Source organism: Ahaetulla prasina, chromosome 12 (assembly GCF_028640845.1).
Source record: "Ahaetulla prasina isolate Xishuangbanna chromosome 12, ASM2864084v1, whole genome shotgun sequence".
Taxonomy (NCBI): Eukaryota; Metazoa; Chordata; class Lepidosauria; order Squamata; family Colubridae; genus Ahaetulla; species Ahaetulla prasina.
The window spans coordinates 28,824,029-28,836,425 of NC_080550.1; the positions used below are offsets into that span (position 1 = coordinate 28,824,029).

The 12,397-nt window shown below is 42.9% G+C and overlaps 1 protein-coding gene across 1 annotated transcript in view; it reads right to left on the reverse strand.

Annotated features, from left to right (window-relative positions):
• Nucleotides 1–6,579: 6,579 nt before the first annotated feature.
• Nucleotides 6,580–12,397, reverse strand: part of FA2H (fatty acid 2-hydroxylase) — a 74,826-nt gene continuing 69,008 nt past the window's right edge. The window contains exons 6-7 of the mRNA XM_058155598.1: nt 8,787–9,039; nt 6,580–7,410 (exon numbers count right to left, since the gene is read on the reverse strand). Of these exons, the coding sequence (XP_058011581.1) occupies nt 7,334–7,410; nt 8,787–9,039 (330 nt within the window). The 3' untranslated portion in view covers nt 6,580–7,333. The remainder of the gene's footprint in view (nt 7,411–8,786; nt 9,040–12,397) is intronic.

The window sequence follows — 12,397 nt, forward strand, 5'->3', positions numbered from 1 at the left end:
GGAGTTGACATCCACACACCTTAAAAGTGACTAAGGTTGAAGAAGGCTGACCTAAATTTAAATTTTTTAATTTTTTTAAATTTTTTATTAATAATTTTAAATGGGGTTTTAGTTTATTATATATTTTAAACTTTTTAGGCTAATTATAAAATAAGTTTTTTAATTTGCATTTTAAATTGTACATTGTATTGCCTGTTTTATTTTTGCCTGTACACCGCCCTGAGTCCTTCGGGAGAAGGGCGGTATAAAAATCAAAATAATAAATAATAATAATAAATAACAGATTATGCAAACCCAGCCTGGGTGCTTAAGTTCATTTGATTGATGAGTTCATTTAAGTTGATTTCAGTAGGTTGTATATACATCCTGGGCAGTTTCAACTCAGTAAATCATAATTCAGTAAACTGTAATTCAGTTAACCATTCCCTGATTCCTATCACATTAAAAGTATCATCTGTAAGCATCTGCTGTAGCTGTTTCTATGTACATAGCAATGGCAAAAGCAAATAAAGATGAAATTAGTGCATGGCCTGCCAAACTAGGTTAAAAGTAGTCATAGCAACTTGCTTGGACTTTAAAAAGGAGTCCAACTATAGTTAAGGTGGAGCACCTGGAGCTTCTGTTTTTATTTGCTTTGTCATAATGTCTATATTATCCTGGCCAACTTAACCCACCTACCTGATCCTTAAGGGGCCAGACGTGTTGCCCAGTATTTGTGTGTGGGTGTTTGTAGGTGTGTAAATTCACACACAGATGTGCATGGTTAATTGGAGAGACTCCCTCTGCTCCTTGTTAGATTCATGAAGCTTATAAATAAAATCACTATTTAACAAACAAGAATGAACTGGCAGCTTTTTTTCATTGTAATTTTTTCCAATGGAAAAAAGCTGCCAGTTCATTCTTGTTTGAAAGTTCCTACCACAATTTTTCCTTTTGGGAATAACAACAGACCGCAGCTGCAACATTAGCCATTTCAAACCCTCCAATCCATTCATGCAGCAGACTGACACCCACTATGAAGATGCAGCACGACCACAAAGCCAAACAACAGCTATACAGCTCACCAGCTCAAATCCCCTGCAGCACAGACTAGACTGAGCACAACCAAGCCCCCACCAACACAGGACACACCCCAGCCAATCAGAGCACAGAAAACCCCATCCAATCAGAGCACAGCCAAGCTCCCACCCAATCAGTTCAAACCCCCACTAGCAGTTAAAAAGGAAGAAACAGCTGCAATCACACATTGCTCCCAGAAGCACGAAGCTGAAGCCTGAAGATGACGAATGAGACTTCGTCGAAACGTCGCCAAGACACTTCCAATTTTACGCGGGAGAAAACCCGAATAACCAAAGACCTACATACAAACACCCGCGAAAACCTCAGAAAACAAATATATATATATATATATATGTATGTAAAAAAATATGCATCAACTATATTAATTTGATATAATGAATAGAACAATAGGACAGGAACGGTAGGCACTTTTGTGCTCTTATGCACGCCCCTCTTAGGAATGGGGTGAGGTCAATAGTAGACAGTTTTTGGTTGAAGATTTTGGGATTTTGAGTAGAGACTATGGAGTCAGGTAATGAGTTCCAAGCATTAACAACTCTGTTGCAGAAGTCATATTTTCTGCAATCAAGTTTACAAATGAGCAATTCAGGCTGGAGAAAGTCCCTTTGAGGAAACTCAAGGGCGTCTTTTCCAAAATAAGAACCCTGGGATGTTGCAAAGCATTATTTATTGGTGACTCAAACCAGCCAACCCCAAGTTAGCACAGATTCATGCAAAGTGTTTCTCAACCTTAGTCACTTTTAAGATGTGTGGACAAGCTGCCAGAATTCCTGAGCCAATCATGCTGCCTGGGAAATTCTGGGAGTTGACATCCACACACCTTAAAAGTGACTAAGGTTGAAGAAGGCTGACCTAAATTTAAATTTTTAAATTTTTTTAAATTTTTTATTAATAATTTTAAATGGGGTTTTAGTTTATTATATATTTTAAACTTTTTAGGCTAATTATAAAATAAGTTTTTTAATTTGCATTTTAAATTGTACATTGTATTGCCTGTTTTATTTTTGCCTGTACACCGCCCTGAGTCCTTCGGGAGAAGGGTGGTATAAAAATCAAAATAATAAATAATAATAATAAATAACAGATTATGCAAACCCAGCCTGGGTGCTTAAGTTCATTTGATTGATGAGTTCATTTAAGTTGATTTCAGTAGGTTGTATATACATCCTGGGCAGTTTCAACTCAGTAAATCATAATTCAGTAAACTGTAATTCAGTTAACCATTCCCTGATTCCTATCACATTAAAAGTATCATCTGTAAGCATCTGCTGTAGCTGTTTCTATGTACATAGCAATGGCAAAAGCAAATAAAGATGAAATTAGTGCATGGCCTGCCAAACTAGGTTAAAAGTAGTCATAGCAACTTGCTTGGACTTTAAAAAGGAGTCCAACTATAGTTAAGGTGGAGCACCTGGAGCTTCTGTTTTTATTTGCTTTGTCATAATGTCTATATTATCCTGGCCAACTTAACCCACCTACCTGATCCTTAAGGGGCCAGACGTGTTGCCCAGTATTTGTGTGTGGGTGTTTGTAGGTGTGTAAATTCACACACAGATGTGCATGGTTAATTGGAGAGACTCCCTCTGCTCCTTGTTAGATTCATGAAGCTTATAAATAAAATCACTATTTAACAAACAAGAATGAACTGGCAGCTTTTTTTCATTGTAATTTTTTCCAATAGAAGAATGGATATTGAAAGTTTCCAATTTGGCTGAGATGGCTAAAATCTCAGCCTTCTTGAAAGACAGTACTCAAGAAAAATATCTAAACGAATGGAAGAATTGGATTGATTCTATTCAAAATAGATATCAGATTAAGAAATTTCAGATTGCCTTTGAATGAAGGACGTTGTTTTTGATTTTAATGGAAGAAGTCAGGTTATGTGAGAGAGAAGGATTATAATTGTGTTAGATTTTAAAAATTGAATGTATGACTGTTTGTTTATTGAACTATACCTTGTATTTGCTCCGGGAAGTCGGGGGGGGGGGAGGGGGGTTTTGGAGGGAGGGGGGAGAGGAGGGGAAAAATTTAATTGTTGTTGTAAAACTTTTTCAATAAAAAAAAAAAGAATGAACTGGCAGCTACTGTTAAGACAGTGTGCTAATACCGTGTTTCTCCAAAAACACCACCCACCCCAATAATAAGCCCAACCCTATTTTTTTCGGGGGGGGGGCTAATATTATCCCTACCCCAAAAATAAGCCTGGGAGGATGGACGTGGCCAGCACGAGTAGAGGTGCAGGCGTGGAAGGGGGCAACTGTCCAGCTGCAGCCCGCTGGCTCCTTGGGGCAGCGCAAATACCGCTTTTGCCCTTCTTTTTCTGGGCACAGCGCTTCTGCTTGTTGGGCTGTTTCCCCAAAGCTGGCAGCTCCACGGCCAGCAGCTTTGCTTTTTCCCTCTTTTGAGGAGGCTCATGGGAGGAAAATGGGGAGGGGGATTTTCCTGCCTTTCATCCGTTCCTCAAGCTCAGCACAGACTGAGGGAAGGATGGCAGGCAGGAAAATCCCCCTCCCCATTTTCCTCTCGTTCGCCAAAAAGCTTCCATTCCAAACGCTGAAGGTTTGGAATGGAGGCGATGGTGCATCCACGGCACATCCAGCTCACCGAAGCTGGCCTGCTGCACCTCAGAAAAAAAGTAAGACTGCCTGGAAAATAAGCCCAAGTCCTTATTTTCAAGTCTAAAAGAAAATAAGACCCGGGCTTATTTTCTGAGAAACATGGTAGGGCTGGTGTCCAGTTCCAGCTTTTTTTTCTACACGTGCCATTTTGCTAGACTGGCTGGTACAGAGTGAGGGGGTCCCTTTCTTACCGATGGTTCCACCTGGATATCTTCTGCAAATACAGCCAGTTTTCTGGACTTTTTAGAATCTCTGACCAGAGGGTAAAATGTGTTTTTTTTTATCTCAAGATTCTGGGATGCCCACAGATATGGGTGAGCAGTGCAAGACAGGCATCTCTCCCTGAAGACCTTCTCACTGCCTTTGGGCAAGGAGCCCAAACAAAATTGGCAGGAGAACTTTGGCATTTGACACGCAACCTAGCTGCCAGCTGCACGCACACACCCCAACATTTCATCAGTGGCATTTAATCCTAAAGGGAGCGAAAGGAAACGTTGGTAGCAGAATCACAAGGTAATGAGCAATCAGTTGCCGGGAGGCAGCAGAAATCTTCTCTCATTGCTGCAACTCGCCTGTCTTCCCAGCAGGAGGCAGCCTGGGCTAGAGAACTCAGAGGAAATAAAGATGACGGCATCCTAGAAGGGAAAAGCTCAAACCATCCAACTCTGCTTTCCTGCAAGACTCCTCCATCCCAGTCTAGTGAAGATTCAACCCTCCGGCTGTTGACGCCACTGGCAATATGGCAATTAGGGCCCAGGGTCTAATGGGTGGGCTGCTGCCGGTTTGGACCTGTTCAAGTGAACTGGTAGTTCTGACCATCAGCTGGCCCCACCCCCGCCCTATCCTGTCCTATATTTCCTTCTTTCTGGCTCAGCTGATTCGTGCAGCACAGCTGTTCTACTTACTGGGGCTGCCTTAGAAAGTAAGCAGCTGAGCTTCAAATTGCTGTAATTTGAACGTTGCACACAAGCGCATTCAGCACGCATGCGCAAAGCACGGTGCTCACAGAACCGGTTGTTAAACCAGTTGCAGCCCACCACTGGGCTGGTCCAAGGCCCCCCCTGCTCTGGAAACATAAAGGCACAATTTGAGCAAGGGTGCAGGAGGTATCTCAAGAGGGAGCTGCCCCCATAGGTCACCAAGTACCCCTGGACTGAGGGTGGAAGGAGCAGTTCTTGGCCATGGCATCTGGGAATGCAGGGGTAATTGAGATAAAGAAAGTCCCTGCGTCTAGGGACATCCATGGAGGGAAGATCACCATCAGGATGGGAGTACCCACACACGCACACACATAAGCGGTGGGGCTTCAACTGCAACATCCACCCACTATCTTGAAGATTTTGGTCTTGTGAATGCCCCTGCACAGCAACTTTGGGGGGGGGGAGAGAGCAGGTCATGGTGTGACAGCCTGTCAAAGCAATGTCGCAGCACCAAAGTACAAACAGCTCTTCTTATCTACATACATTGTGATGTCACAAAGGGGCAGAATCGCAGAATTATGGAATTGGAAAGAGGTCTTCTAGTCCAACCACCCCCTGCTCAAGCAGAAGACCCTAAACCATTAGAGAAGTGGCTGTCCAGTCTCATCCTAAAAGCCTCCAGTGGTGAAGCACCCACAACCTCTGAAGGCAAAGCTGTTCCACTGCTTGATTGTCCTACCTGTCAGAAGTGTTGAATTTATGTTTTGCCGACAAAGAAATAAAGGGAGACTAGCATTGATATACTATACTATAGAACACACTAAGTTATTAATGAGTTGATATAAGGGATGCGGTGGCTCAGGGGCTAGGACGTTGAGCTTGTCGATCGAAAGGTCGGCAGCTCAGCGGTCGAATCCCTAGTGCTGCCGTGTAATGGGGTGAGCTCCCGTTACTTGTCCCAGCTTCTGCCAACCTAGCAGTTTCGAAAGCACGTAAAAAATGCAAGTAGAAAAAATAGGGACCACCTTTGATGGGAAAGTAACAGTGTCCCATGCGCCTTTGGCGTTGAGTCATGCCGGCCACATGACCACAGAGACGTCTTCGGACAGCGCTGGCTCTTCGGCTTTGAAACGGAGATGAGCACCGCCCCCTAGAGTCGGGAAGGACTAGCACATATGTGCGAGGGGAACCTTTACCTTTACCTTAGCATTGATCTATTTCACACTATTTAGCTTTCATCAGCTAGCCAAACTCTTCTGGGATTCTGGAAAGTAGCCCAGGTTCGAATCCCAGAAAGAGTATGGCTAGCTGACGAAAGCTAAATAGCTTGAAATAAATCTATATTAGTTTCCTTTATTTCTTTGCCGGTAAAATATAAATTGAACATAAACAATAGTTTGTCACGAAAGCAACTGCTGCATCCCATATTTGGGTGGACCAGGTTGCCCTGATAGACTGGTCTCACCGGAAAAAGACGACCTGTCAGGAAATTTCTGCTTTACCCCTTGATTAGTTCCCATCCATTATTTCTTCTCCTGTCCTCAGGTGCTTTGAAGAATAGGCTGACTCCACTGTGACAGCTTCTCAAAAGGGTCTCAATATCTTGTTTGCATTGTGGTGACCAAAAGCGGATGCAATAGTCTAAGTGTGGCTTCACCAGTGCAGTACAAAGTGGTGCTATCACTTTATGTGACCTATTATTCTATATTCTCCAAAGAGCAATAAAGAGCTCTTTGGCTCCATGTAGGTAGTTAAACCACAAACAGCCCCGAGGGTTTTGACAAGTGTTCCTCTTTTTCTAGCATCCTTTTTCTCACCCACAAAACCCAGCACCGGAAACCAGCACATCTAAGAGCCAGGAGCCCCTGGCAAGTTGACAGCCCCTGACATGTTCTCCCACAAGCTCCGCTTAGATGTTATATGGATAAATTCAACCATTTAGGTTACAGAATAAGATTTTGGTGCTTGGAAAGGGAGCTGAGAGGTAGGTGGAAAAGTGGAAAGATTTGGCACGATCCATAATGGGGGAATGGCTGGTGAAGAAGATGGAACTTGCTGAGATGCCGACATTGATTTCTTTGATCACAGAAAAGGCATTTTCTATGTTTATTGCTAACTGGAAAGCCCTTGCAGACTTTTTCCATAAAATAGAAAAAAATGAACTTAACGATTTATGGTTTGGATGATTAGGATTTATATTTAACTTATAGGATTATAAGTTTTATAATTGTACTTATAACTGCTGTAAAATAGATCAGACACTTTGTATCTCTTTTTTCTATTTTTCTTTTCCTCTTTTCTTGCACTTCTAGTTTTCTCTTTGGTTTCTTCTTCGCTCTTTTCTTGTTCTCACTTTATATTAGTTTGCATTAGCTTTCACGTTCTTTCATTTAAGAAAAATCTTTAATAAAATTATACTTAAATAGAAGGAAATAAAACTGGGCAGGATTTCTGCTCCGACATCCATCCCTGACTATGACGTTAAGGTGCAACTGCCCCCCCCCATTTGCTTCTTCACAGCTCTAGGGTGTCTTCAGGCACTCTTCATCCCTGAGAACCTCCCAAAATAAGGCCACACAGCAGCAGGAAAAGGAGACTATGTTCTCTCCCCAGTCCAAATCCGAGGGTTGTTCCAGGCCCTGCAAAGTTCCACCAATGACAGCCACCGGCGGGACTCTGGTTGCAGCACCAGGGGCCAAGCAGGAAGGATGAAGGCTATTCGTTCTTCTTCTTTTCTTCCGGAATCAGCGTGTGGAAGGGATGATCCCAGAATCGGCTGGAAATACCAAAGCCTGCAGGGGGCAGAGGGGACAATAAAACATGCAGGGTGATAATACAAAATACAGAATAACAGAGTTGGAAGGGACCTTGGAGGCCTTCTAGTCCAACCCCCTGCTTAGGCAGGAAACCCTACACCATTTCAGACAAATGGTTATCTAACCTCCTCTTAAAAACTTCCAGTGTTGGAGCATTCATAACTTCTGGAGGCAAGTTGTTCCACTGATTAATTGTTCTAACTGTCAGGAAATTTCTCCTTAATTCCAGGTTGCTTCTCTCCTTGATTAGTTTCCACCCATTGCTTTTTGTCCTGCCCTCAGGAGCTTTGGAGAATAGCTTGGCTTGGCTCCCTCTTCTTTGTGACAGCCTCTGAGATATTGGAACTTGGCTATCATGTCTCCCCTGGTCCTTTTCTTCCCTAGAGTATCCATGTCCTGTTCCTGCAACCGTTCATTGTATGCTTTAGCCTCCAGTCCCCTATTCATCTTTGTTGCTCTTCTCTGCACTCTTCCCAGAGTCTCCAAGATCTATTTCACAGTTACTACTATTGAGCCAGGTACCACCTACACCAGTGGTTCCCAACCTTTTCTTGTTTGAGGCACAACCTTTTCTTGTTTGAGGCACCCTTGGAAAGCCTTTCAAAAGTTCCCGGCACCCTTATAAGGAAATAGATATTTAAAATCTCTGTAGCTCAAAAGTTCCCGGCACCCTCAAAAGATCTCACGGCACCCCTTAGTGCCGCGGCACACTGGTTGGGAACCACTGACCTACACTATACCTGTGCATTTGGTTTTTCTTCGGCATTTGACTTTTTCCCCCTTTTCCACAAGTACAAGGCCCTCCCCATACCCCCCAATCAATGAACAAAATTGATCCATTGGTTGGGCTGAGAGAGACTGTCTGGCCCAAAGCAGCTGTGGAGTTTATGCTGTTAAATGAGAAATTTGTTAAGTGGATTGTGCCTAATTTTATGACTTTCCATGCCACCTTAAGTGAATCACTGCAGTTGTTAAGTTAGGGTCAAGGTTGTTAAGTGAACCTGGCTTCCCCATTGATTTTGCTTGCCAGAAAGTCGCAAAAGTGGAGCACATGACCCAGGGACACTGCAACCGTCATAAATAGGAGTCAGTTGCCAAGAGTCTGAATTATGATCACATGATCCTGGGGATGCTGCAAAGGTCGTAACTGTGAAAAATGGTCATTAGTCACATTTTTCAGTGCCATTGTAACTTCAAACGGCCACTAAGTGAACAGTTGTACGTTGAGAACTACCTGTACTGACTTAGCTTGGCCCCTGGAAGCTAAGATGCTTGAGAGCAAAGAAAAGGACCTCAATGGCCAGCTGCACCCTTCGCCTCCTCCCCTCCCCCTCCTCGCTGCCCCCCCTCACCTGCTTTCTGGTGTTCGAAGTGGTGCTTGATGTGATAGGTCTTCAGACCGTAGAAGTAGGTGCCTTCTCCGGGCGAGCCGTAGTGCAAGTAATAATGCATCATGTCATAAATAATGTAGCCAAGGATTCCTCCGCACAGGATGCAGAGCCCAAATTCTTTAGGGAAAATCACTTGACTAAGAAAGTAGAAGAAGAAGATGACCAGGGAGGCCGGCACAGGTGGGAAGACCAGGCGGGAGCTGTCGAACGGGGACTGCGAGAAAGAGGACAGGGGACATAATGGGATCTCAGTCTCAGAGAGAACGGTGGGTTTCTCAACTTCTGCAACTTTAAGCGGTGTGGACTTCAACCCCCAGAATTCCCCCAGCCAGCAGTTCTGAGAGTTGAAGTCAGAATAACAAGAGTTGGAAGAGACCTTGGAGGTCTTCTAGTCCAACCCCCTGCTCAAGCAGGAAGCCCTTTACCATTTCAGATAAATGGTTGTCCAATCTCTTCTTAAAAACTTCCAGTGTTGGAGCATCCACAACTTCTGAAAGCAAAGCTGTTCCACTAGTTAACTGTTCTCACTGTTAGAAAATTCCTCCTTAGTTCTAAGGTGCTTCTCTCCTTGATAAGCTTCCATCCATGCTTCTTATCCTGCCTTCAGGTCTTTTGGAGAATAAATTGACTCTTTCCTCTCTGGGGCAGCCCCTTAGATATTGGAACACTGATACCATGTCTCCCCTGGTCCTTCCTTTCATTAAACTAGACATACCCAGTTCCAGCAACCGTTCTTCATATGTTTTAGCCTCCAGTCCCCTATTCATCAATTCCCTAGCAGGCTACATCCAGTATTTTAAGGGCATCTGTTAAGATGTGGCCACCGAGCATGACTGAAGCTCACTCCAGCCCTTTTGTTCACATGATGCACATCAAAAGGGTGAGCTTTTGATCCCGCAGGTTGATTTTTGGGACGCTCCCCTTCCCCATTGAACACTCTGGCACTCGTCTCTAATAACCTTGCAGTAACTCTATTAGGGCTTCCATCTGAAGCTGGAATTATCACAAATTCTTCTCTTTGGATCTTGGCTTTCTCTAAAATGGAAAGTCCTTTGTGGCTGAGCAGAATATCCTTTCAACCCATCCACATCCTCAATGGAGGTTGTAACATCAGGGCTGGGGAAAGTCCAAATGCTTTCGATTTCTTCCTGCTTTGAGGATTAAAATGCCAAGCAAGGGTGTTCACATTTGTGGAGAGTTGAGTGGCACAGAATGGCAGAGCCTTAACACGCCTAAATTGCAGTCAGGCTGGCCAAATATGGTAGAAGACTGAGTCATAAGTTGTTAATGCCTGGAATGTGCTACCTGACTCTGTGGTCTCTTCCCAAAATCCCCAAAGCTTTAACCAAAGACTATCTATCTAAAATTTGGCAACTACAAATCTCAACCAGTAAATGCTCAGTCCTGCATATTGGAAGAAAAAACCCAATCACAAAGTACATGCTTGATGGACATTACCTCACAGATGACCCCCACCCTGTCAAAGACCTTGGAGTTTTTCTATCTAACGATCTAAGTGCCAAAGCCCACTGCAACTATATAGCAAAAAAGGCTCTAAGAGTTGTTAACTTAATTCTACGTAGCTTCTTTTCAAAAAACACCACGCTACTGACCAGAGCATATAAAACATTCGCTAGGCCAATTCTTGATTACTGCTCTCCTGTTTGGAACCCATACCATATATCTGATATCAACACAGTTGAGTGTGTCCAAAGGTATTTTACAAGAAGTGTTCTCCACTCCTCTGAAACCAATAAAATACCTTATTCCACCAGACTTGATATCCTGGGTCTAGAAAACTTGGAACTTCGTCACCTTCGACAGGACCTGGGTTTAGCTCATAAAATCATCCGTTGTAATGTCCTTCCTGTTAATGACTTTTTTAGTTTCAATAACAATATCACAAGAGCTACCAACAGATTTAAACTCAATGTCAACCGCTCCAGTTTAGATTGCAGAAAACACGATTTCTGTAACAGAATTATATATGCTTGGAATGCATTACCTGACTCTGTGGTTTCTTCTCATAACCCCAAAAGTTTTACTCTAAATCTATCCACGGTTGACCTCACCACTTTCCTAAGAGGACTCTAAGGGGCGTGCATAAGAGCACAAACGTGCCTACCGTTCCTGTCCTATTGTTTCTTCCCCTATATATATATGTGTTTATAGTACCTTGTTTCTCCTCATATATATGTTTACATATTATATAATCCTCTATGTTATACTTGTATATATTGTTACGACAAATAAATAAATAAATAAATAAATAAAAATATCTACTATTGACCTCACCCCATTCCTAAGAGGTCTGTAAGGGGCGTGCATAAGAGCACCAGAGTGCCTACCGTCCCTGTCCTATTGTTTTCTTTCATTATATCCAATTCGTATGGTTATTTCATGTTTATACTTATATATACTGTTGTGTTTGACAAACAAACAAACTAACAAACAAACAAACAAATAAATAATCAAAGCTAATTCCAATGATGTGATTTCACAAAAAGCTTGGGCCTTTGGATAAAATCAGTGGGTGGAAAAGGTGCGACCAGATCCCTCTAGGACGGAAGGGGGTCCCCTGCTAGATAAGTAGATCCCTACCTCCAGGGGCCACTCCGGGGTGAAATCCAGCAGATTCTGACAGGTTCTGGAGAACCGGAATTTTTAAATAGTTCGGAGAATTGGCAAACATCACCTCTGACTGGCCCCAGAGTGTGGTGGGAATGGAGATTTTACAGTATCCTTCCCCTGCCATGCCCACCAAACGACACCCACAGAACTGGTAGTAAAACAATTTGGATTTCACCACTGGGCCACTCGGTATATCTTGCTCTCCTCATACAGGTAGAAAGGCAATTAATGGGAACAATGACCTGTCAAATCCAGATTGGAATCCCTTAAACAAACTTCAGGAACAGACTGGCAGAGAACAAGCTGAGGATATTGTGCAGAATTATCCTAAGTCGGGCAGCAACTTAACCTGGCACAGAACACTTTGAGATCCATCATGCCATTGACTTCCAACTCCCCTTGGTGCAGTGGAAGAGGGTAATAACATCAAACGGTGACTTTTTACTTTTACCTAGTAGATTAAACTAGCCATTTCCGTAACACCACATCTATCTAATTGGTAAAGCCCAGAATCGAAGTTTCATTGTTTTCTAACCTCAAGCACAAAGTCCAGAAGCGGTTTCCAAGTAGTATTTGTGTTATCCCTTCCCTATTTCTCCTCCTTTTTGCTTTTGTATTTTTTTTGTTACTCCAAACTTTTATTGAGTTATAAGATAAAATAAGATAGAAAATAGCGAAGAAAATAGGAAAACGATGGAGAGAAAGGGGTGGGGGTGGGGAGTGAGGAAGGATTAGGAAAAAGAAAAAAAAGCATTGCTTTCCGACTCTCTCCGTTGTAGTAAAATAAGGCATTAAGCACAACTTTTTGTTTTTTCATAATAATATAAGCTAGCCATTTCTATGAGGATCCATCAGTCTAATCAGTAAAACCCAGAATCATATCAATTGTTTTGGTATATCATAAATTAATACAATTGCTATAAACGGTCAAGTTGACCCAT